The sequence below is a fragment of the Phyllobates terribilis genome, unplaced genomic scaffold, assembly GCF_046119375.1.
Source record: "Phyllobates terribilis strain yellow unplaced genomic scaffold, ASM4611937v1 Scaffold_1__5_contigs__length_1240528914, whole genome shotgun sequence".
NCBI lineage: Eukaryota > Metazoa > Chordata > Amphibia > Anura > Dendrobatidae > Phyllobates > Phyllobates terribilis.
The window spans coordinates 965,829,111-965,856,739 of NW_027362761.1; the positions used below are offsets into that span (position 1 = coordinate 965,829,111).

General features: G+C 42.4%; 1 protein-coding gene across 4 annotated transcripts in view; it reads right to left on the reverse strand.

The window, feature by feature from the left end:
* SH3D19 (SH3 domain containing 19) overlaps window positions 1-27,629 on the reverse strand; it is a 137,824-nt gene that overhangs the window by 43,437 nt on the left and 66,758 nt on the right. For 2 of the 4 annotated variants that reach the window (XM_073642525.1, XM_073642524.1), the window contains exons 3-4: window positions 27,521-27,561; window positions 24,596-24,662 (exon numbers count right to left, since the gene is read on the reverse strand). In XM_073642525.1, coding sequence (XP_073498626.1) covers window positions 24,596-24,662; window positions 27,521-27,561 — 108 coding nt within the window. The remainder of the gene's footprint in view (window positions 1-24,595; window positions 24,663-27,520; window positions 27,562-27,629) is intronic. The other 2 variants (XM_073642526.1, XM_073642527.1) reach the window with 1 other exon arrangement.

Genomic DNA, 27,629 nt, shown 5'->3' on the forward strand with positions numbered 1-27,629 from the left:
TCATCCGTTTTTCCTGATAGAGCATTGTGAAAAGCAGGAAACATAGCAGAATACTGACCAGTGTGCATACTGTCAGGATTCAGCACTCTGCAGTCACAAAGAAGGACAACAGAAAATTAGCTGAAGCCCGGAAAACCTATTTTCTCAAAATCCCTTTTAAAAGGGAAACTGTCACCATGAAGACACAGTCCAATCTGCAGATACCATGCTGTAGAGCAGGGGAAGCCAAGAATATATATATACACACAGTGGCGACCAAAAGTTTTGCTTTTTTTTTTTTAAAGTGCGATTAGTTCTGTCTGGTTGTTGTGATGCCATTTTCCTGGAGATTTTAGTAAACCAGAAGCAAATGGTTATCAGCTATAAGGATGGAAATTGTGTTTGACATTGTTTTATCCCTTTATGTGTTAGTTTTCAACATTTGCTGGGCCAAATGTTTTACATATTTTGTCATGAGTAGTCGAACTCTGCCTAAAAATTTATTATTTTTTTGTGTGTGTTTTTAGGTTAAAACATAGCAAAGACATAGCCAAATGTATCACCAGATGTCAGGAAGCTAATAATTCTGAGAGTTAAGTCAGGCAAAAACCAAAAAGAGGTAGCTATGGAATTCAACTGTTCTCAGAGTCAAGTGTCACGTATATTAAAGAAATAAAAAGAAGGTTATGGAACAGCTGACAAACCTAGAAGTGGATGACAACGGAAAAGTTCCTCCAAAGCTGATTACATTATTAAGAAAAAGTTAGCATCTGATGTCCATAAAAGTGCTGGACAGATTTCACACAAAATGAAAGAAGAATATGGGGTTAAAGTGAGTCGCCAAACTGTGGTGCGACGGCTTAGAGCAGTAGGGTTGACTGCACGAGTTCCAGTCAAGAAGCCTTTCATTTCTGCAAAGAACCGGAAGGTCCGACTTGAGTTTGCCAAAGAACACAGCCATTGAAAAGAGACAGATTGGTCTAAGGTGTTGTGGTCTGATGAATCCAAGTTCAATCTGTTTGGAAGTGATGGCAAGCACTATATATACTGCCCAGTTGGAAGACGTAATGATGTAAGGTACCAAACACCTACAGTGAAACATGGTGGTGGCAGTGTCATGGTTTGGGGCTGCTTTTCTGCATCTGCCATTGGCCCTCTGCATAGAATTGATGGAAATATGAATGCTACCATGTACAAGGATATACTGGAGAATGTAATACTGCCACATGATAAAACCAAAGTAGGCAGGGGATGGAAATTCCAGCAAGACAATGATCCTAAGCACACATCCAATTTAGCCAAAAATTGGTTAGCAAAGAAAAAAGTTCACCTGTTGCAATGGCCAAGCCAATCACCTGATGTAAACCCTGTAGAGCAACTTTGGGATGAGTTAGGGCGACGAATTGTTTGCAGATTTGCAAATGGAATGGAGCAAGATCCCTCAAGAAGACAGAAGTAATCACACTTTAAAAAAAATGCTAAATTTTTAGTCACTACTGTAGTTTTGTGAGAAAATATTCAGTATAAGGGTTCGCTCACCCTGGCATATAATACAGCTGAGTGCTATCCGATGTTTTATCAGATAACACTGGAGAAATAAAGGTCTCCGCCTTCTCTGCACCTGTGCTGTGATTATCTCATGTGAGAGAATCGGATCGCACTCCGATGACACTTGGATGAAACTCTGACAGAGTTTGATCAAAATGTCATTAGCATGATCAGCCAGATTCGCTCACGGCAGAGAATATACAGCAGTGTGAGCGAACCATTAGGCTATGTTCACACACGTTGTGTTTTTTTCTGCTACAAGTCTGCTAACTTTTCTCCAGCAGGAAAACAGCTGCGTAAGAAACGCAGGTTTTGTTGCGTTTTTTGCTGCATATTTGCTGCGTTTTTTTGACCACTCATTAGTGATGAGCGAGTATGTTTTGTTAACCCTTTTGCCGAGTACCGAGTATTTACAGCGTGCTCGGTGATATGGTTGAATCACTCCCGTGTGCATGATTTGCGACTGTTTAATACATGTGAGGAGTGTGTAAGAAGCAGACATTCCTCACATGTATTAAAGCTGTCAAAACAGTCGCAAACCATGCACACGGGAGCGATTCAACCATATCACCGAGCAGCTGTAAATACTCGGTGCTTGCCCGAGTATACTCGGCGAAAGGGTTAACAAAACATACTCGCTCATCACTACCACTCATTACTTCCTATGGGTGAAAAACGCAGCAAATATGCAGCAAAAACGCAGGTGAGTTTTTCTGCTGCAGAAATGCTGAAAGAAGTGACATGCTCTATTTTCCAAATATGCAAGCAAGGCAGAAAATATGCAGCAAACAAAAATCAACATTTGTGAACATAGAATTCTGGTTTCTCATAGACTTTGCTGGAACTGCAAGACGCAGCTGAAAATTTGCATAAAAATCTGCTGCAAAATACGCAGCAAAACACAATGTGTGTGAACATAGCCTTACTTATATTTTCACCATTTAAACCTCTGCTCTTTCTGGGATTTTGGGTCCGGTGGGTAGTCCTATCAGTGACTGGCAGCTGCAGTGCTGCTCACCATTACTGGCACCCCTTCATTTTTTCATAGACTATACAATATCTTCAGAAATAAATGGAAATGTACCAAAGTTATATCCTCAGGATTTTTTAATTAGTGGTCCAAAGTAATATAAGAATAAAACATTGAAACTGCAACATGAAAGTTGAAAAACAAAGAAGAAACAGAATAAACAGCATGTGCAGCAATAAAGGCACCTGCAATTAATACTTGGTTGCACACCCTTTGGCATTGCCGACAGCCTCCAAACATTTCTTGTAGCCATCTATAAGATTCTTGCACTTCTCAGATGGAATTTTCTCCCACTCTCCCTTTGCAATTTGTTCAAGCTCTTGAATGTTTGAAGGGTTCTTCTTCCCATTGCCATATTTCAGCTCACCCCAAAGATTTTCAATGGGATTGAGGTCAGGACTTATTGCTGGCCATTTTAAAACAGTCCATTTTTTCTTTTTCAACCATTCCTGTGTACTTTTGGATATGTGCTTTGGGTCATTGTTTAGCAGGAGGACCCACGATCTTCAACTCAAACCAAGTTTTCTTACACTGGGTAGGACATTTTGCGCTAAAATCTCTTGATAATTCTCTGATTTCATGATTCCTGTGATACAGTCAAGGCCTCCAGTACCAGACGCAGCAAAGCAACCAGACAGCATTATGGATCCTCCACCATGCTTAATTGTTGGTAAGGTGTTCTTTTCCTTAGAAGTTTCATTGTGCCGTCTGTAACTGTTGCTTTTCTTGGCAAAAAGCTCTATTTTTGTTTCATCTGTCCAAAGAACATTTTCCCAGAAGGATTGCAGTTTGTAAAGGTACTCTTTGGCAAAGATTAGTTGTTCCTTTTTATGTCTTTTCTTCAGCAATGTTTTTTTCCTTGGCCTTCGACCATAAAGCTCTGCTTAGTATAGTGTGCGGCGTATGGTACCTGTTGAGACCATGACCCCAGACTGTCCCAGGTTGGCCGTCAGGTCTTTGGATGTTTGAAAGTTGGTGCGAATGGTGAAAGAAAAACACCACGTCAAAGACATCTCGTCAGTTTTCCTCTTTCCCCCACGTCCAGGGAGGTTCTTGACTGTTCCATGCTTGGCAAATTTCTTAACAACATTTCACACTGGTGAAACTGGGATACCAAGGTCTTTGGAGATGGCCTTATACCCTTTGGAAGTCTTGTGTTTGCTAATAGCAGTTCTGATGTCCTCAGACAGCTCCTTTGTCTTCACCATTGTGACAAAGGAACAGGGCCTACCATATGGTTTTTTAAAACACTAAAGTCATCATTCATTGGCTAATTCATGTCACATGGGCACCAACAATTAAACACAAGTGAATCTCTTGTGATTTACCACAGGAGAGTCACAATGTGTTTCCATATTAAATTAATGTAAAGGGTGCCAATACCAGTGATACAGCAAGATTTGGGTTTTTCTATTTTTCCCTCCCATTGTTTATCATTTGCTCTTTTGTATTTAACACGAGTGCTCTATACAAAAAAAAAACTTTCACTTGATTTATTTTTTTTCAGGACATATATTCCCCATTATGTACTTAAACTTCATGGGTGCCAATAACGATAAGCAGGACTGTATCTCTGTATCCATACTTATAGAAAGAAAGCAGTCAATCACTGATAGGACCGCCCACTTGACATAAAATCCCAGAAAGAGCACAGGTTTAAATCATGAAAGACAAGTTATACTGATTCTTTTCCCACAAAACTACACATCAATCTGCACAGCTCCCCCTGCTCTATCACATGGTGCCTGCAGATTGGGCTGCATTTTTGTGGTGACAGTTTCCCTTTAAACTGTATTGTATAGCATGTAGACTCGCCACAGCTTCTTCATCTGGTGTGAACAGGACATAAGGGAAGGTGTGATGCTAATAAGGTTTTCCATCTAGTGTATTCCTATTAGTGCACTCATGTAAACATTTTTCTATCTTTAAAAAAGGTATACAAGTATACAGAGATTATAACCCCTGGGAGTAGATCAGAGCTTGTCCACAGTAAGCTCAGTGTCTGTGACAACTATGGGTATATTACTGTATGACCCCAGTGAGCACCAATGCAGTAAGCAGTGCGGGTTCCTCTGACTGCAGCCTCAGCACTATTCATACAGGACACATTCATCCAGAACAGAATATAATTAGATATTCACCAGTTTGCTGTCTCATTACAACTTTACTAAACATATTAAGTGGTTGTGATAACTATTTTACAGTATGAGGTATGTACTACTTTTGATCAAACACTAACCCTATATGTGTCCACTAACAAAAGGCCTATCTTCCTCATCAATACTACTTTCTAGCTCTGGCTCTGTGTTTTCTTCATATTAGTAAAGGTTTTTTGCATTTCAGAATTGTAGTGACCCATTTCGTTTTAGCCGCCCACACAGTTATGGTGACAAACTGGAAAAACAGCAATGTTTTGTTTCTGGCTTACGTTAGAAAACTAATAATAACATGGGACGACTGTTAGTCATTAGTGTGTAGGGGAACATTGTATGTCATGGCTTCCCGGGTCACTTCTTACCAATAGACCTCCAAGGTCTTTAATAGTGAAGAGTAAAGAGCATGCTCGTTACTCCAGATTTATGAGCATGCTCGGGTATCTTCAGTGTGCTCGAATGTTATGTTTGATTCACTGTGTGTGCATGATTTGCGACTGTTTGACAGCTTTAATACATGTGAGGAATGCAGGTTTCTTAGGCATTCCTCACATGTATTAAAGCTGTCAAACAGTCGCAAATCATGCACACACAGTGACTCAAACATACCATTCGAGCACGTCGCAAATACTGGCTGAGCACCCGAGTATGCTCGCCGAAAGGGTTAGCAGAACACGCTCGCTCATCACTAGTCTTTAAGCTATTTGCAGTTTACAAGCAGTCTTTTTCCTTATTAAACTCCCCCTATATTACTAAATAATTAGAACAGTTAAAATGGGTTCTCCACTAGACATCAGGAGAGGTCATCCATATGAGATCGGTGGGATCTCCACACTTGGCATCCCCTCTAGTCAGCTGTTATAAGCCCCTTTAAACAGAGCACAGAAAGGAACATCACAGTTCCCTCACTGTATAGTAGCCACTGCTGAGAACTTCAGCTCAGCTTTTATTTAGTGGACAAGCCCTTTAAATACTTAGGCCCAGATTAATCAAGATCGGCATTTTACATGTCAGTCTTGATGTGGGGGTGGTGTTGGAGTTAGAATTGCCAGATTCATTAAAGAAGCACTCCCATCAAAATTTTTATCCTCTTAATATATTACAATCATCATATTATATAGCACTGTGTACTTACAATTGCTCATTTTGCCTTTCTAAACAGTTAATTCTTTTTTTTCCATTAGATATATGACATCACGTGATTAAAAACTGACTAGCTGAATCCTTCTAAGCTCTATGTAGAAACAGGAGGTACATTTTCCCTGTGTGAGTCATGAGTCACTGCAAAAGTAACTGGCAGGGGGAAGGAGAAGCACCAAGGTCAGAAGTTGAAGATCAGTATAATAAATGCAGGGAAAGAGACTTCCTGTTGCTCCATGGAGCGGAGAAAAGAGAATTAGTTGGGTAGAAAGGCAAATTGAGCAATTGGAAGTACACATTGATATATAATATGATGATTGCAACATATTAAGAGGCACACACCTCTTAAATAAAACACTACCATCACAAATCTTACTCCAGTCAGAATTATACAAGCAGGCGATGCATGCCCCATCCTGCCCCATTTTTGCAGAGCTGACAAAAATGGAGAGAAAATGGCAAATGTCGCAAAAAAATGTTGCCCAGCTCCAAAATTTTGTGCCTTTTCAAAGAGTTTTACGCTAGTCTTTTACGTTATCGCTTTGATGAATCAGGTCCATACACAGACTAACAACCACCAGTGAATTAGACATATGAGTGTACAAATAAGTTAGACACAATGACTAATTCTGCTTTGAAAGACACAGTCGCATCCAGCTTCAAGCACCACGTCTGACAGCATTATCCAGTCTCCAGCTTACCATACATAAATTATCTCCAAACCCCCAAGGCCAGAATATGCACATCCAGATCTGTTCTTCTGATTGGGACTACTCACAAAATTCACCATCTGGAGACCTTCACTTCATACTTGTTTGCTAGACCTGGTGTCCAAGGGGCCCCACAAAATTCACCATCTGGAGACCTTCACTTCATAGCTGTTTGCTAGACCTGGTGTCCAAGGGGTAACGTTTCTCCTTGCGGAGAGTGACATGTTAAGGTGAGGAGACTTAAGCCACAAATGCTCCTCTGGGAAATATGCAAATTGTCTGTTTAGAGAGGAAGAGAACTAGAACTCTAGTGCCACCTATATGCACAAAGCAAATGGGAGACATTTATTAGCATCCTGAATAGGACCTGTGCACAATATATACCCTATGGGAATAAACATGCTAGAAATAGGAGGAAACCACTATGGCTAAATAGAGCTGTAAAGGGCGCAATAAGTGACAAAAAAAAGCATTTAGAGAACTAGAGCAAGTAGGTAGTGATGAGGCATTAAATAAATGCAGAAAATTAAACAAATTCAGTAAAAACCAAATCAAGGCAGCAAAGATGGAGACAGAGAGACTCACTGCCAGAGAAAGTAAAAATAATCCCAAAATATTCTTTAACTACATAAATAGTAAAAAACTAAAAAATTATAGTGTTGGCCCCCTTAAAAATAGTCTGGGTGGATGAGGATGAGGAAAAAGCCAATATGCTAAATGATTTTTTTTCAACAGTATTTACACAAGAAAATCGCATGACAGAAACATGATTAGTGATGACAAAAATTCTCCATTAAATGTCACTTGCTTAACCCAGCAGGAAGTACGGCGGCGTCTAAAAATCACTAAAGTTGACAAATCCCCAGGCCCGGATGGGATACACCCGCGAGTACTGCAGGAATTAAGTAACGTCATAGATAGACCATTATTTTTAATCTTTAAAGATTCCATAATAACAGGGTCTGTACCACAGGACTGGCGTATAGCAAATGTGGTGCCAATATTCAAAAAGGGGACATAAACCGAACTTGGAAATTATAGGCCAGTAAGCTTAACCTCTACTGTGGGTAAAATCCTGGAGGGTTTCCTAGGAGATGCTATACTAGAGTATCTGAAGAAAAATAACCTCATGACCCAATATCAACATGGGTTTACGCGGGACCGTTCCTGTCAAACTAATCTGATCAGCTTTTATGAGGAGGCGAGTTCCGAACTGGACCAAAGAAATGCAGTGGATGTTGTGTATATGGACTTTTCAAAAGCTTTTGATACGGTTCCACACAAAAGGTTGATACATAAAATAAGAACAATGGGGATAGGGGAACATATATGTATGTGGGTTAAGAACTGGCTCAGTGATGGGAAACAAAGGGTTGTTATTAATGGAAAACACTCAGACTGAGTCTCAGTTAACAGTGGGGTACCACAGGGGTCAGTATTGGGCCCGCTTCTTTTTAACATATTTATTAATGACCTTGTAGGGGGCAAACAGAGCAATATTTCAATATTTGCAGATGACACTAAACTCTGCAGGGTAATCAATACAGAGGAGGACAATTTTATACTACAGGAGGATCTATGTAAAACTAGAAGCTTTGGCTGATAAATGGCAAATGAGCTTTAATGGGGATAAATGTAAGGTAATGCACTTGGGCAGAGGAAATAAAATGTATAGTTATATGCTTAATTGTAAAGCACTGGGCAAAACGGTCACTGAAAAAGACCTGGGTGTATTGGTGGACGACAAGCTCACGTTTAGTGGCCAGTGTCAGGCTGCTCCTGCAAAGGCAAATAAAATAATGGGATGCATTAAAAGAGGCATAGATGCTCATGACGAGAACATAATTTTACCTCTATACAAGTCACTAGTGCGACCACGCTTAGAATACTGTGTACAGTTCTGGTCTCCGGTGTATAAGAAAGACATAGCTGAACTAGAGCGGGTGCAGAGAAGAGCGACCAAGGTTATTAGAGGACTGGGGGGGTCTGCAATACCAAGACAGGTTATTACACTTGGGGTTATTTACTGTGGAAAAACGAAGGCTTAGGGGTGATCTTATTAATATGTACAAGTATATGAGGGGACAGTACAAAGTCCTTTCTACTGATCTTTTTACTCTGAGGCCTGAGACGGGGACAAGGGGGCATCTTCTACGTCTGGAGGAAAGAAGGTTTAATCATAATCACAGACGGGGATTCTTTACTGTAAGAGCAGTGAGACTGTGGAACTCTCTGCCGCATGATGTTGTAATGAGTGATTCACTATTAACATTTAATAAGGGCATGGATGCCTTTCTTGAAAAGTATAATATTACAGGTTATACAGTTATATGAAAAAGTTTGGGCACCCCTATTAATCTTTAAGCTTAATGTTTTATAAAAATTGGTGTTTTTGCAACAGCTAATTCAGTTTGATATATGTAATAACTGTTGGACACAGTAATGTTTCTGCCTTGAAATGAGGTTTATTGTACTAACAGAAAATGTGCAATCTGCATTCAAACAAAATTTGACAGGTGCATAAGTATGGGCACCTCACCAGAAAAGTGACATTAATATTTAGCAGATCCTCCTTTTGCAAAAATAACAGCCTCTAGTCGCTTCCTGTAGCTTTTAATGAGTTCCTGGATCCTGGATGAAGGTATTTTTGACCATTCCTCTTTACAAAACAATTCCAGTTCAGTTAAGTTTGATGGTCGCCGAGCATGGACAGCCCTCTTCAAATGATCCCACAGATGTTCAATGATATTCAGGTCTGGGGACTAGGATGGCCATTCCAGAACTTTGTAATTGTTCCTCGGCATGAACGCCTGAGTAGATTTGGAGCGGTGTTTTGGATCATTGTCTTGCTGAAAGATCCATCCCCTGCGTAACTTCAACTTTATCACTGATTCTTGAACATCATTGTCAAGAATCTGCTGATACTGAGTGGAATCCATGCGTCCCTCAACTTTAACAAGATTCCCAGTGCCGGCACTGGCCACACAGCCCCAAAGCATGATTCAACCTCCACCAAATTTTACTGTGGGTAGCAAGTGTTTTTCTTGGAATGCTGTGTTTTTTTGCCGCCATGCATAACGCCTTTTTGTGTGACCAAACAACTCAATCTTGGTTTCATCAGTCCACAGGACCTTCTTCCAAAAAGAAATTGGCTTCTCCAAATGTGCTTTTGCATACCTCAGCCGACTCTGTTTGTGGCGTGCTTGCAGAAACGGCTTCTTTCGCATCACTCTCCCATACAGCTTCTCCTTGTGCAAAGTGCGTTGTATAGTTGACCGATGCACAGTGACACCATCTGCAGCAAGTTGATGCTGCAGCTCTCTGGAGGTGGTCTGAGGATTGTCCTTGACTGATCTCACCATTCTTCTTCTCTGCCTTTCTGATGGTTTTCTTGGCCTGCCACTTCTGGCCTTAACAAGAACTGTCCCTGTGTTCTTCCATTTCCTTACTATGTTCCTCACAGTGGAAACTGACAGGTTAAATCTCTGAGACAGCTTTTTGTATCCTTCCCCTGAACAACTATGTTGAATAATCTTTGTTTTCAGATCATTTGACAGTTGTTTTGAGGAGCCCATGATGCCACTCTTCAGAGGAGATTCAAACAGGAGAACAACTTGCAAGTGGCCACTTTAAGTAGCTTTTCTCATGATTGCATACACCTGGCTATGAAGTTCAAAGCTCAATGAGGTTACAAAACCAAAAAAAGTGCTTTAGTAAGTCAGTAAAAAGTAGGTAGGAGTATTTAAAACAAGAAAATGATAAGGGTGCCCATACTTATGCACCTGTCAAATTTTGTTTGAATGCAGATTGCACATTTTCTGTTAGTACAATAAACCTCATTTCAAGGCAGAAACATTACTGTGTCCAACAGTTATTACATATATCAAACTGAAATAGCTGTTGCAAAAACACCAATTTTTATAAAACATTAAGCTTAAAGATTAATAGGGGTGCCCAAACTTTTTCATTTAACTGTATATACTAGATTCCTTGATAGGGCGTTGATCCAGGGAACAAGTCTGATTGTCGTATGGAGTCGGGAAGGAATTTTTTCCCCAATGTGGAGCTTAGTGTTTGCCACATGTTTTTTTTTTGCCTTCCTCTGGATCAACATGTTAGGCTATGGGTTGGACTAGATGGACTTAGTCTTCCTTCAACCTTACAAACTATGTTACTGTAATTTATAAGTGATAGTTGAGTGGCAAGTTCTTTCCATTGAATTGGAAGGGATTGGGACACCAGAACTTGCTTTCAATAATGCCATGTTCTATCCTCTAATGTTTGTACTAGAATTAGTTCACATTTTTAAAGGACTGTGAAGTCAGAATTGTGGATTAGGGATCAGTTCTGTGGTGAGTCAGCCCTTATAGAAATGTACAGATGCTACCTTCAGCTTGAAATTAAAAAGAAAAAAATCAATGGAATATATTATTGCTATTGCATAATTAACTTCACAAAGTTTGTTGCATATTTACTTTAGGATCATTTTTTGTTCTGAAAAATGTACTGTATTGTATGTTTTAAGTAGCCTATTTATTTATATGATGATGACAAAAAGCCTGATGTTAACATTTTATTATGTTAATTTGTTTGTACTAATAAATTTGTTTTAACTGGATGTCTCCATCATCACCTAGGCATAAGGTAGGTGATAACTTGTTGATCTGTGGGTGTCGGACCACTGTGAAGCACATTGATTGGCACAACAGGGAACTTTTATCCCTGTTTGAATAGAGCAGCTGTGAGCATGCTGAACTGCTGCTCCATTCATTCCCTATGGGGCTTTCCAGCGCTGCACTAAACTTTTTCTGGCAGCTCCATAGAGAATGAATGAAGCAGCAGTCGAGCGTCTGGCCTACCTCTGCATTTTATAACAGGGATAAAAGTTTGAGAATAAAAGTTACACTATTTGCCCGCAGTCTGATCCCCTCTGATCAACACGTTATCACCTATCCTGTCAACACCTTAAGTTATACATGAGCTATTTATAAAAAAGTCTGAGTCTGAAATGAAGGAGGCAGAGTTGGAGGTTGGCTTTTCCAACACTACAGTCCTGGATTTTTAGGGTAAAAAAGAAAAATAGCACATGGGAAAGCTGAGGAGAAGTGTGCTGAATTAGAAAATAATGAAAATATCATGAAGATTGCATGCCAAAAATTGTTAACATTTTTAAGCTATATTCGTTACAACATCTGAGGAAAACATGCAGCCAGTCTGCATAATATAACAAGGTGTGACCAAAGCATTTTTGAAGAAAGGATGCAGAACTACTCCTGCAGTTAAAATGAAAGAAAGAGGTGGGTTTGGCACTCACCTGAATAGGGGCTGACAACATTTAAATGTGGCATATGATATATCCTGTAAAATGACTTGTTATATTATGGTCAGTATACTATAAAAGTAGATGTGAATAAAGCCTTGCGTTCGACTATTCTCAGGGACTCTACTGGCATGTTGTTGCTACAGTTCATTGCAAATAATGAAAATCTTTTCCCTCCACTCTTGGCTAGTAGACAAGAGTTTACAAACAAAAAAATGGTAAGCACCTAAAAAGGAGTCTGACAGCACAGAATGACCGTACAAACCAAGTGCAGGTGCTCGGTTCAGTACAGAGGGAAAGCAAGTAAGTGAGAAGGTGCACTTAAATGTTTGCCTACTCCATGATGACCCAAGCGCCGGTACTAGGTTTGAACAGTCATTCTGTGCTGACAGACTCCCTGTAATTTTAGTCTGTCAATACCAAATGACTGATCAAACCAAGCACAGCATCTTATAAGGCAGTGCTGGCGAACCTATGGCACGCGTGCCATCGCCTCAGCACTAGGACCGGCGGGTGAGTACTTGGAGCCCGCTGACTTCAGCTAGATGTGCGTTCTCTGACACACACCTAGCTGAAGTGTATTTTACAGTGCACGAACTTGCCAGGCCCGTGCATCACAATACACGCGGTCAGCAGCCGGCGTCAGCGTACAAGCGACTGGGCGCATGGCAGTGACGTCATGCGCCCCGTCGTTAGGACGCTGAAATCAGCTGCCGGCTACAGGACAGGACGCGGCGCGGGAGAGGAAGGAAGGTGAGTAGGAGGGTTTATTATGTTTGTCTGTTTTTACTATGCGATGAGCAGCAGCGCAAATACAAGTATGGGGGAGCATATTCATGGGTGTGGCATGTACCAGTATGAAGGATGGGAGACGACAACATATCTACAAGGCTGGGGGCAGCAGCATCAAATCTACAAGGCTGGGGGCAGCTGCAGCAAATCTACAAGGCTGGGGGCAGCTGCAGCAAATCTACAAGGCTGGGGGCAGCAGCTGCAAATCTACAAGGCTGGGGGCAGCAGCTGCAAATCTACAAGGCTGGGGGCAGCAGCAGCAAATCTACAAGGCTGGGGGCAGCAGCATCAAATCTACAAGGCTGGGGGCAGCAGCATCAAATCTACAAGGCTGGGGGCAGCAGCATCAAATCTACTAGGCTGGGGGCAGCAGCAGCAAATCTACTAGGCTGGGGGCAGCAGCATCAAATCTACAAGGATGGGGGCAGCAGCATCAAATCTACAAGGATGGGGGCAGCAGCATCAAATCTACAAGGATGGGGGCAGCAGCAGCAAATCTACAAGGATGGGGGCAGCAGCATCAAATCTACAAGGATGGGGGCAAACATATACCAGGATGGAAGGGGGAGCATATTTTTTCTATCTGCAGTCTCATACCCCTGCTCCTGTTTGTGGCTGCTTTCGGTTCCCCTCGCCTGCTCTCTGTAGGAGTTGTTTTTCTAAACTAAAACCTCAGTATTCTGGTTAAATGACCGTGTTGGCACTATGTGATAAATAAGTGGGTTTTGGGTTGCGGTGTGGGCACTCGGTCTCTAAAAGGTTCACCATCACTGTTATAGGGAATGTAGCCAAGGCAGGCTCCAGGTTTTTGTGGGCCCTGGGTGAAAGAGTCTCAGTGGGCCCCTTTAACGCATACCACGATTCATGATGCACAGATACCGCAGAGATAGATATATATATTATATATATATATATATATATATATATATATATACACACACACGTACAGACCAAAAGTTTGGACACACCTCATTTTTTTCTGTATTTTCATGACTATGAAAATTGTACATTCACACTGAAGGCATCAAAACTACAAATTAACACATGTGGAATTATATACTTAACAAAAAAGTGTGAAACAACTGAAAATATGTCTTATATTCTAGGACATTAGACCAGTGGAAATCTGTGCTTTGGTCTGATGAGTCCAAATTTGAGATCTTTGGTTCCAACCACCGTGTCTTTGTGCGACGCAGAAAAGGTGAACGGATGGACTCTACATGCCTGGTTCCCACCATGAAGCATGGAGGAGGTGTGATGGTGTGGGGGTGCTTTGCTCGTGACACTGTTGGGGATTTATTCAAAATTGAAGGCATACTGAACCAGCATGGCTACCACAGCATCTTGCAATGGCATGCTATTCTATCCGGTTTGCGTTTAGTTGGACCACCATTTATTTTTCAACAGGACAATGACCCCAAACACACCTCCAGGCTGTGTAAGGGCTATTTTACCAAGAAGGAGAGTGATGGGGTGCTTCGCCAGATGACCTGGCCTCCACAGTCACCAGACCTGAACCCAATCGAGATGGTTTGGGGTGAGCTGGACCGCAGAGTGAAGGCAAAAAGGCCAACAAGTGCTAAGCATCTCTGGGAACTCCTTCAAGATTGTTGGAAAACCATTTCCGGTGACTACCTCTTGAAGCTCATCAAGAGAATGCAAAGAGTGTGCAAAGCAGTCATCAAAGCAAAAGGTGACTACTTTGAAGAACCTACAATATAAGACATATTTTCAGTTGTTTCACACTTTTTAGATAAGTAAATAATTCCAAATGTGTTAATTCATAGTTTTGATGCCTTCAGTGTGAATGTACAATTTTCACAGTGAAGAAAAGACAGAAAATCTTTAAATGAGAAGGTGTGTCCAAACTTTTGGTCTGTACTAATTTTTATTTATTTATATATATATATATATATATATATATATATATATATATATATATATATATATATATATATATATATATATATATATATATATATATATATATATATATATATTTTAGTACAATGCCGAAGACTTTACTTCTTACATTACATGACAGATATATATTGTAAATTCCACAATAGCTCAGAAACCAGCGAATCGCTCCATACAGAATACTGGCCCCCATAAAATGCTCCATACAGAATACTGGCCCCCATATAACGCTCCATGCAGGCTGTGCCCCCACATAATGCTCCATGTAGGCTGTTCCCCCCACATAATGCCCCATGCAGGCTGTTCCCCCCCATAAAATGCCCCATGCAGGCTGTTCCCCCCCATAAAATGCCCCATGCAGGCTGTTCCCCTCCCATAAAATGCCCCATGCAGGCTGTTCCCCTCCCATAAAATGCCCCATGCAGGATATCCCCCCCCCTTTATAATGCCCCATGCAGGATGTCACACACCCCCTTTTAATGCCTATGCAGGATGTCACCCCCCCTCCCTTATAATGCCCCATGCAGGATGTCACTCCCCCCCCATATAATGCCCCATGCAGAATGTCACCTCCCCACTCCCTTACAATGCCCCATGCAGGATGTCACCCCCCCTTATAATGCCCCATGCAGGATGTCACCCCCCCTTATAATGCCCCATGCAGGATGTCACCCCCCTAATAATGCCCCATGCAGGATGTCACCCCCCCTTATAATGCCCCATGCAGGATGTCATCTGCCCCCTCCCTTATAATGCCCCATGCAGAATGTCACCCCCCCTCCCTTATAATGCCCCATGCAGGATGTCACCCCCCCTCCCTTATAATGCCCCATGCAGGATGTCACCCCCCCTTATAATGCCCCATACAGGATGTCACCCCCCCTTATAATGCCCCATGCAGGATGTCACCCCCCCTTATAATGCCCCATGCAGGATGTCATCTCCCCCCTCCCTTATAATGCCCCATGCAGGAAGGTACTTCCCCCCCCCTTGTAATGCCTCATGCAGAATGTCACCCCCCCCTCCCTTATAATGCCCCATGCAGGATGTCACCCCCCCATATAATGCCCTATGCAGGATGTCACCCCCCCATATAATGCCCTATGCAGGATGTCACCCCCCCATATAATGCCCTATGCAGGATGTCACCCCCCCATATAATGCCCCATGCAGGATGTCACCCCCCCTTATAATGCCCCATGCAGGATGTCATCTCCCCCCTCCCTTATAATGCCCCATGCAGGAAGGTACTCCCCCCCCCCCCCCTTATAATGCCCCATGCAGGATGTCACCCCCCCATATAATGCCCTATGCAGGATGTCACCCGACCCTTAAAATTCCCCATGCAGGATGTCATCCCCCCCCCCGATATAATGCCCCATGCAGGATGGCACACCCCCCCCTCGTTTATAATGCCCCATGCAGGATGTCACACCACCCCACCTCCCCTCCCTTATAATGCCACATGCCTCCATACATTAAGAAAAAAAAAAAATCAAATACTCACTTCACTTCTCACCTGCTGGTGCTCTGGACTCCAGCGTCGCCGGTGTCTTCCCGCTGTGCGCTGTGACGGCTCAGGAGAGAGCCTCTGACCTGAGATGCCACAGTCAGAGGACGCAGAAGAGACCGGAGCTGCTGCGGAGGCACGGGTAGAGGAGAGTATTGTGCCGGGGCCCTGAGCAAGCGGGAGGGGGAGCGGGCGCTGACACTGGGACTGCACCGCTCACGGGTCCCATAGCGTGGCGGGGAGCCCGACGGTGAGTGGGCCCCCCCACCTGCTCAGGGCCCTGGCACTTGCCCGGGTGCTGACGCTGGCCCTGAATGTAGCCCTCATAAAAATAGTATCTTCAGTGTCCAGATCCATTGCTGTATTTGTGAGAAACTGCTCTTTTTTTCAAATACGGCAAGAAGATGCTTGGTGCACCCTTGGTGTGGCCGAGCAGTTCAGTGCACTTTCCCATCATTTTCCATTTCTTACTGTACCTCCTTTTCCTTGATTGACAGCCCTGATTTTACATGAGCCAAGGGAGGGTAGAGATAGATGGAAATCAAGTAGGTAGGAAAGTACACTGAACTTCTCTGCCACGCCAAGGGTGTGGCAAGCACATCATTAGCATATTTGAATAAAGAATATTTTCTGGCAGCGCAGCAACAGATTTGGCCAAAAATGGTGCTGTGCTAGGTTTACACAATCACTTTGTGCCAACAGGTTACATTTAACACTTGCCTTATCTAATTAAGAGAACTAAGAAAGAACACTCTACATAGTGTACAACAAGTATAATGGAACAAGCAGTTTGCGAAATGATTTGTTTTGGTTTTCTGAAGACAAGAGAATTCTGTTTGTTTAAATCTGTATACAGAATAGCGAATATGGAAAATATTACTCATGCACTGACTTTTCAAATTAAACTTAGAGGACCAATCACATCCTGGAAACATCATGAGGTAATAGGAGATTCAAATTTAATCCTTTTGTTAATATTTATAAATATGAAAAGTCTAAAATGTCCTCACTAATTTATTAATCAAAGGTCTGGCCCTTCAACAAAAGGAGTTGAAGTGGCTCTTCATTATCTCACTATCTTGACAGCTGCATGGGACTGCATGTCTCTGAAGTGGAAGATACCACTGTGTGTGGGTAGACTGTATGAAGCATGACAACAGGGTATAGCTGTGCCACTTTTTTATGAAGGATTCAGTGATATACGAAGAACTCCATATTGGATTGCTATTTACTATTGAGCTGCGGTAGAAGAAACACTAGAGAGGTGAAATCTGTCACAGCTCCTCTGTGTGTACAAGAGACTCTGATAATCCCTTTAGAAGCAGCTATGTCCTCCTCTAGAAGATGAACCCTTTTAGAAGTAGAGGCTTTCTATTATAGTAGATGAACCTTTAAAATCAGCTATACCCTCATTTTGCAGATTAACCTTTTAGAAGCAACTACAGTGGGGAAAAGAAGTATTTGATATACTGCGGATTGTGCAAGTTTTCCCACCTACAGAGAATGGAGAGGTCTGTAATTTTTATCGTAGGTACACTACAACTGTGTGAGACAGAATCTAAAAATAATGACCAGAAAATCACATTGTATGATTTTTAAATAATTATATTGCATGAAATAAGTATGTGATCACCTACCAACCAGAAAGAATTCCGGCTCTCATAGACCTGTTAGTTTTTCTTTAAGAAGCCCTCCTACTCTGCACTCATTATCTGTATTAATTACACCTGTTTGAACTTGTTACCTGTATAAACGACACCTGTCACACTCCAACCTCTGCACCATGGCCAACACCAAAGAGCTGTCTAAGGACACCAGGGATAAAATTGTAGACCTGCACAAGACTGGGATGGGCTACAGGACAATAGGCAAGCAGCTTGTTGAGAAGGTAACTGGTAACTATTGTTGGAGCAATTATTAGAAAATGGAAGAAACACAATTTGATTGTCAATCTTCATCGGTCTGAGACTTCATGCAAGATCTCACCTCGTGGGGTAAGGATGATTCCGAGAAAGGTCAGGAATCAACCCAGAACTATATGGGAGGACCTGGTCAATGAACTGAAGGGAGCTGAGACCACAGTCTTAAACATTACTGTTAGTAACACACTATGCCGTCATGGATTAAAATCATGCAGGGCATGCAAGATCTCTCTGCTCACGCCAGCACATGTCCAGGCCCATTTGAAGTTCACCAGTGACCATCTAGATCAGGGGTCTCAAACTCGGCTGGGTATATGGGCCGCACATGGAAAAAATTTGAATTTGGGGGGCCGCATTCTTTGTTCAATGTGACCTTTTTAGTGATACCATTTTTTTTGTATACACCTTTTGAACATTTTTGCCGTGTTTATTTTTTTATGGCTTTGGTCGTTATGGATGTGGCGATAATAAACGTGCACTTTTTTGTGTTTACTTTAGTTTACATATAAAACAGCATTTTTAGTGCCCAATATTTTTTCATGCTTTATTTTATTTTTTATTTTTTTTACAATTTTATTTCCCCCAATTGGCCACATACAGTAATATTGTCTTACAATTAGCATCCTATAGTAATAATGGAAAACATCTTGTAGTAATGTTCCCCATCCAAGTCCCCATCTTGTACTAATGTGCCCCATCCAGGTCCCCATCCTGTGGCTATGTGCCCCATCCAGGTCCCCATCCTGTGGCAACGTTCCCCATCCTGGCGCCCATCTTGTACTAATGTGCCTCATCCAGGTCCCCATCTTGGGGCTATGTGCCCCATCCAGGTCCCCATCCTGTGGCAATGTTCCCCATCCAGGTCCCCATCTTGTGGCTCTGGTCCCCATCTTGTGGCTCTGGTCCCCATCTTGTGGCTCTGTGCCCCATCTTGTGGCTCTGTGCCCCATCCAGGTCCCCATCTTGTGGCTCTGTGCCCCATCCAGGTCCCCATCCTGTGGCAACGTTCCCCATCCTGGCGCCCATCTTGTACTAATGTGCCTCATCCAGGTCCCCATCTTGGGGCTATGTGCCCCATCCAGGTCCCCATCCTGTGGCAATGTTCCCCATCCAGGTCCCCATCTTGTGGCTCTGGTCCCCATCTTGTGGCTCTGTGCCCCATCCAGGTCCCCATCTTGTGGCTCTGTGCCCCATCCAGGTCCCCATCTTGTGGCTATGTGCCCCATCCAGGTCCCCATCCTGTGGCAACGTTCCCCATCCTGGCGCCCATCTTGTACTAATGTGCCTCATCCAGGTCCCCATCTTGGGGCTATGTGCCCCATCCAGGTCCCCATCTTGTGGCTATGTGCCCCATCCAGGTCCCCATCTTGTGGCTATGTGCCCCATCCAGGTCCCCATCTTGTGGCTATGTGCCCCATCCAGGTCCCCATCTTGTGGCTCTGGTCCCCATCTTGTGGCTCTGTGCCCCATCCAGGTCCCCATCTTGTGGCTCTGTGCCCCATCCCGGTCCCCATGTTGTGGCTCTGTGCCCACTGTGCTGTTCTTCACACACATAAAATAGAAAAAAAAAAAAGATGATTCTCACCTGTCCTCCGTTCCCTCGGCGGCCTTCCTGCAGATGTGGCCCGCAGGCACCACAGAGTCCGACCCCTTGACGATCCCGACCTGGTCCAGGAGGAGCCGCCGACAGCAGCGCTGCATTGCCGCACAGAGACTGTCTCCCAGCACAGCATTTTCAATGTCAGCCGCCGGCCAATCAGAGGCCAGCAGCTGACATCTGCATATGGCAATGACGTCATACTCGCTGCGCCGACACGCAGATATCAGCTGCTGGCCTCTGATTGGCCAGCGGCTGGCATTGGAAATGCAGTGCTGGGAAACAGTCTCTGTGTGGCAATTCAGCGCTGCCGTCGGCGGCTCCTCCTGGACCAGGTCGGGATCGTCAAGGGGTCTGTGTCTGCGGGCCGCATAAAGCAGCCTCAGGGGCCGCGTGTTTGAGACCCCTGATCTAGATGATCCAGAGGAGGCATGGGAGAAGGTCATGTGGTCAGATGAGACCAATATATAACTTTTTGGTCTCAACTCCACTCGTCGTGTTTGGAGGAAGAAGAAGAATAAGTACAACCCCAAGAACATGGTACCAACCGTGAAGCATCATACTTGGGGGTGCTTTTCTGGAAAGGAGACAGAAAGACTGCACCGTATTGAAGGGAGGATGGATGGGGTCATGTATCGTGAGATTTTGGCCAACAACCTCCTTCCACCAATAAAAGCATTGAAGATGACTCGTGGCTGGGTCTTCCAGCATGACAATAACCCAAAACACACAGTCAGGGCAACTAAGGAGTGGCTCTGTAAGAAGCATTTCAAGGTCCTGGAGTAGCCTAGCCAGTCTCCAGACCGGAATCCAAAAGAAAACCGTTAGAGGGAACTGAAACTCAATGTTGCTCAGTGACAGCCCCGAAACCTGAAAGATCTGGAGAAGATTTGTATGGAGGAGTGGGCCAAAATCCCTGCTGCAGTGTGTGCAAACTTGGTCAAGAACTACAGGAAACGTCTGACCTCTGTAACTGCAGACAAAGATTTCTGTACCAAATATTAAGTTCTGTTTTTCCATTGTATCAAATACTTAATTAATTTGCATTTTATTGCATGAAATATGTAAAAATCATAGAATGTGATTTTCTGGATTTTTTTTAGATTCTGTCTCTCACAGCTGAAGTGTACATTACATTTTTTGTAGGTGGGAAAACTTGGAAAATCGGCAGTGTATCAAATACTTAATTTCCCCACTGTATATCCTCCTCCTTTTTCACCCGATTTGTGTGTTTGCACATTCACAGCTCATTGTGATGCATTGGTGAAATAATATATATCTGTACTTCAGTGATTGTGATGAAAAATAGGTGAAATAATTCTACCATTCTATACTATGGACAGTGAATAGACAAAACAAGCAAATTGATTGGTTCTCCCAAAAAGCTGACCAGATCTGAGCACAAGGATTCCTTTACCATTCATTCAGATGCTGTATAGAATCAGCTTGCAGCTGGTATCGCCTAGAGTAGATTAACACCAGATTGTGCAATGGTAAAATGACAGTAAGAAAGTAGAATCTATGTTGCTGTAATACTGATAGAAATCATCTGACACACTACTAATGACATGTATTTGAGAAAAGTCTTGTAATTTCATCTTCTGTCAATTTTTGCATTTTTCTCTGAAGTGATTGGTTCTCTCTAGATCTGGTAAGAAGTGTGATCTATAAAAGTTTAGGAACAACTGAGTCATAATTGTCTACATGAGTCAGCACAAGGCAGATTCCAAACGTGAATTAAGTCATAGGTTTTTTCATTGCCAGACAAGTCTACACAGTAGGAATATAAAAACATTCATTTTACTTCCAACACTTGATGAATTGTGGAGCACAAAGACCATTACATCTCCGTATGGCTATAACTTTCAGAGATAAAAGTAAAAATTACACAGTGCCAAGAAATCTCCATCCGTGTAATTGCTGGGTCACTTTAATATAAAAAAACGTTATAATCTATTAGTAGAATATACTTTGGTTGTTATTTTTTGTATATATTTTTATTTTTGAATGTTCAAAAAGGTAATAACAGTATGATATAGCTATAACAAGTGACATCATTAGTGTTAAAAAAAAAAAAAAGAAATAACAGGAATTCAGTTGTCATCTAACTACTTGTGCACAGTAAAGGGAATTAGATTACAGCAAACGCTGGTGACAGAGAGCAGCATAATTTAGGGACTGAGACCCTGATTCTAGTGATGTGTCACTTGCTGTTATGCATGCTGTCATTTTGATACAATTCCTGTTTTCTCTACTGCATATGTAGCAGAGCTCTGAATGTTGAGCCCTGAATAATCCCGCCCACACCATTGGCAGCTTTCTGTGTGCACTATACATTGACATAAAGCTGCTAATCACCGATGGGGTGTGGTTATACAGACCTCAGGAGGACTAGGAGGCACAAGCCACTTAAGGCCCCGTCACACTTAGCGACGCTGCAACGATCCCGACAACGATACGACCTGTCAGGGATCGTTGCTGCGTCGCTATGTGGTCGCTGGTGAGCTGTCAAACAGGCAGGCTCACAAACGATCAGGGGAGCAGCGACATCGTGGAAAGAATCTTTCCACGATGTCCTGCTCCTGGTTACGAGCCTGCTGAAGCAGGAGCAGGCTGGTAACCATGATAAACATCGGGATACTAGGGGCACACGCACACCTAGTGACCCGTTGTTTATCATGGTTACCACTCTGCTACAGTGAGTGGGAGGTTACCGCTCACTTTAGCAGGCTCGTAACAATGATAAACAACGGGTTACTAGGTGCGCGTGTGCCCCTAGTAACCCGCTGTTTATCATTGTTACCAGCCTGATCGCTGCTCCCGCTGGTCACAAACAGCGATGTGTGCTGACCAGCGGGAGGGCAACGACCAAAAAATGGTCCAGGACACTTTGCAGCGATCAGCGACCTCACAGCAGGGGCCTGATCGCTGCAAAGTGTCACACATAGCGACATCGCTGGTGAGGTCGCTGTTGCGTCACCAAAACAGTGACACAGCAGCGATCTCGCTATGTGAGACGGGGGCTTTAGTCCCGCCGTGATAATCTGCTAATAAACACCTTTTTTTTTTTTAACCAACACCACGCAGCCTTGTAAGTGACACGTTGCTAGAATCAGGCTCTTAATTCCTACATCAGGCTGCTCCCAGATTACATAGTAAAAACCTGCTGACAAAATCCCTTTAAGAGAAGAATCAAATCAATATTTGCTGAAAAAGTCCTCTAAATTATATTAAGACAAAACAATGGGAACCAAGATTTTTTTTTTCCCAATGATTAAAGGGATTATCCAAACCCCAAAAATATTTAAAAATTATGGCAGGCATTTTTTTTAAATAATAATATGGTAGACTTATCCACTCTAAAATCTATTTGGCCCAATGCAGGGAGCTCAGGTGGTCTCAGGCAGGAGAGGAAATGATGACATTCTTTCATCAGTTGCCTGAATGCAGAGGCTTGTGATTGGCTGCAGTGATCATGTGAAAAGATAGGGATGTAACTCAAGGCAGGATGCGAAAATGTCCTCTTCCAGTCATTTCACCGCTGTAGCCAATCACAGGGCTCAGCGGTCAGGTGACTGAAGAACAAGACGGGGTTGGAGGGGTTGAGTATAGCACCTATTTTAGAATGATTCCAACCTTGTAAAATGATTTTGGGTGGTGGAAATCACCTTTTAAGGATACGCAGGTTGTTCAATCTAGATAAAACTCCCTGCCTCTTTTCTGACCTTACTCACGTCTCTTCTATATATTATTTTATGGCATCACTTCCTATTCTGGTGTCTTGCATGCTTAGCGTTACCATACGAATGTATGCTCAGATTCATCAAGCCTGCCTTTGTTCAACCCGGTCTTGATGAGTGGGCATGTTCAAGTGAGACGCGCCTGGTTCATTAAGAGGTAGCCCCATAACGCTGAATTCTGCCCACTTTGGGGGAGCTGGCCAAAAATGGCATGACAAGCACACAAAATGTTTCAAGAAATCTAATGTGAACGGTTTGATAAATCTAGGCCTTAGTGTGGATTTGAACACGGTTGCCATCAAAGCCCAGGCGGTATTGCTGTTAGTATCTCAAGCTAACCTGCAGGCTGACAACAACCTTACCCACCAGTTACTGTAGGAAAGCTCACTGGCAAAAGTTTCACTCATAAAAGTAATAGTTAAACTGGGGCAATTCCGGTTTTCCAAATGATGCCCTTCTTTTAAGCTCAAAATACTATTCTACTTCCCTTCCCTCATGGGGCAACTAAATATATGATATGGACATGGCTGCCTAAAAATCACATTCTTAATTTCAAAATCAGTAGCTTATTGTGCTAAAAAAAATATGATAGCGTTCAACAGAGTGCTGACTATTTGGCCATATTGGGCCCAGATATGTCTAATGGCAGCCTGGCATCCAAATCATTACCAGCACCCTAAATATTGATATGGAGCAGTTATGTGGGTGCACTAGTATGTGGTTGATGTTTTGACACAGCAGGTAAAGCCAATGCTGAAAGAGCAAACATTCTTACAAGAGTATCGGATGTACAGGCAGTGGGGCTGGCATGAACGTCAGGCACCAAATGTGGCACTAAATCGGTCCTGGTCAGATTATTTCATTACACAAATCTGAATCGGTGCCCTGGTGAAGTTAGGTCTAGATACGATGCTGTCTGCCGACAAAATATAGTCTTTCTATAGTAGCAAGGGACAATCAGGCAGATTTACAGCAGAGCCGTCCGCTAGTATGTAATAACAGTGTTGAATGTGCTGTATTCATTAATGCTGCCCGCAACTGAACGACTTCAGGTGGTACTTTTGTAAATTTGTCCCATGAAAGATCACACCACCTGTGATGGAGGAGCTTCAAGAACAGGGCAATCAATTCATCTCCACCCAATCATTTTATCTCTACCCAAATATACAGCAATCATGCAGAATCAATATGAAGAAGAGGACTAATAAAATGGTCGTGATTATATGAAACATACAGTAGTGAGAGCCGACAGCAATACCTTCTATCCCTCTGCTGTTCACTTTGCGCAGTAGTTCTAGATGCTAAAAGAAAAATAAATGCATTATTAGGACACGAACAAAGAAGGAAAAGGTTAAGCGCACAAGGAGATTTCTGAGGAGTTTTTTGGACCAGGTCCACAACAGAAAGGAAACAGCCTGATAAATCACAAAAGATAGAAAGACCAATGAGCAACTAACTAGTGTCTTAAATTCTCCAGATCTGGGACCCATTGATAGCACATGCACACCCACATATACCAAGCAGTTTTTCTTTTGAATAATCATATACAGTAATACCCTCACCGATTCCCAACCCTTACCTTAATGTTGTCTATGTGCCTCACTGATTCCTGATCTTTACCTTTCCATGGTCTATATGCCTCATACTGCACTCTTCCCACTCCATTGTTTAGTATGTTGTCTTGCTTTCTTTGTATGTTCATTGTTATATGATGTGATAACATATCGAAATGATATATTCTTGATTCTATTGTTAAATCATAAAATACAATAAACATATTTGAAAGAGACAGACCCTTCCTATTAATTTCTATTGTAAAACCACTTGAACATTCCCCCCCCCTACTTCAGGTTTAGAAAGACACCTGTTAGGAGAAAGTAAAGTGCATGTCAGTCTCTCCTGATGGAATCCGCTCCAAACAAGGCACTGTCCAATCAAAAGGCTGCAAAATAGACTTCAGGGAAAACACGCTTTCAAAAAAGCTTTAATAAAAGAAAAACTCCTCCAAAACTTGCTTTGGCCACAACAAAAAAAAATAAATCAATCAGTGTTCTCATACCCTTACATAATCAATAAATGGGAGTAAGCAGATAAAAGAAAATTAGCTTTATCTGCACAAGTTGAGATGCAATGGAAGAAGATAAAGATCTGTGGTTGTACATGTTATTTGTCCTTCACATCAAAGACTAGTCAAGTAAGCAGCTATCAAATTAATCGATGCTCAGCACTATTTTGACTGAAATGAAGGGCCATCAGTAGATGGGGAAACTGAAATAACGCACCCTATATTTACCCATAGAAGATGTTAGGCTCTCAAAAACCCACCTGAGATAAAAGCTTTGTGTTCACCAATGGTGGTTTATGCGAAGGAAGAACACAATGTTTGTAGAAGGTTTGTGAACTGGTTTAATTCTGCCAAAAATTAGGCATCAAACTCTGGAAAAGCTAGGCAGCTACTGGGAGGCATGGGCCTCCTACCATAGATATCCATATAGCTGCAATTTGACAATATGGGTCCTGAACAAGCAGGATGCACAGTGCACTGGGACACGGCTCATCCATAAATACAAGTCAGTGGTGGTTCTAAGAGGGAGATTAGAAATCTGTCCCATTGTGAAAAGCATCCACAAGCAGCAATCTAGTAGTTACATGAGTCCTTCAAAAGTTTTTTTTCCCTGTTCTCCTATTTTTAGGGCATTAATAATATCCACATTGGCATAGTGTGGCTTACATTTTATCCTAAGTGGTCAATACGGACAAAAGTATTGGGACAACTTACACATTACACTTATTGGACCTTTCATGACGTCTCATACTAAATCCATAGGCATTAATATGGAGCTAGTTTCCCCATTACAACTAAAATGGCTTCCAATATTCTGTGTAGTTTTTCTACAAGATTATGTAGTGCTTGTTAGGGAATTTTTGCTTATTCATTCAGAAGAGAACTTGTCTCTGTCCTAGTTCATTCCAAAAGTGATATATATGGTTGAGGACAAGGCTCTATGCGATTCAGTTCTTCCACACCAAACTCACCCAACCATATATTTATGGACCCTGCTTTGTGCCCTGGGCGACAGTCATGCTGAAATATGCTAGAACACAAAAAGGGCCTTCCCCAAACCATACCAACAAAGCTGGCAGGATGCTATTGTCCAAAATGTCTTAGTATGCTGAAGCATTAAGATTTTCCTTCACTGGAACTAAGGGTCCTAGGTGGACTCTGGGGAAAAAAAAACCATAGGCAGGTAACGTTCTCCCGTCATGTTTGGAGATAATGCCAGCCGAGGTAACTGCAGTAACTGAGTCAGAGTATTAGTGACTTTTCTTTGCTATGCTCCTCAGTCATTGGAAACTGCTCTTAAAATTGCTGTGCTTCCTAAACGCTCCCACTTTTCAAGAATATCATTCACAGCCAATTGTGGAATATGTAGGAGGGAAGAAATTTCATGAACTGAGTGATTGCAACAGAGGCATCCTATTATAGTACCACCTCCAAATTCAGTGAGCTCTTTAGAAAGACCCATTACTTCACAAACATTAGTAGAGGCAGACTTTATGGCAAGGGGTGGATTTTATACGCCTGTGGCAATGGGACTGAATTCAATGATTTAGATGTGTGTCCCAGTAATTTTTTCCATCCAGTGTTTATGTGAATAGATGATCGATGAATGCCAGTATACCTTGTGGTTCAATGTCGTAAAGGTGGTAATGCCAGCCATGGAACTTCTAGCAAGAAACTAAACATAATGTGCCCAATTGCATTCTGCTTCTTCTTCGTCGATGATGGAGATCAGTGTTAGGTACCGGGATGAGAGGACCAGTGATTTTACATTGATACAGTTTTCACTATGATTGGGAAGAACAATTCGGTAAGGAAATCCTTTTGACTCCTATGGCTTCAGAGCCGATCTAGTCACGTGAACTGAATGCATGGCCCCAATGTTATGTACATGAGATATACTTCATAACTTCTACATTAAAATATGTTCTTCAGCTGAAAAAATAAAAAGTTTAAGCAATTCTTGTAGAAATCTTTTCTACTGGGAAAAAATGAGTATCACCGTCTTTAGCTGGATTAGTAAAATCCATTAACTAAATACAGACATTATAAGACTTAAACCCAATGCTTGTATACAGCAGGAAATAAAAAACTTACTTCTCTTAATAACGGCTCTTATGGATGACAGAGGCCCTTGTCTGGAAAAAAGGAAAAGAACGGGTTACTTGGGAAAAAAAAAAAAAAAACACATCTTGAAAACTCCACA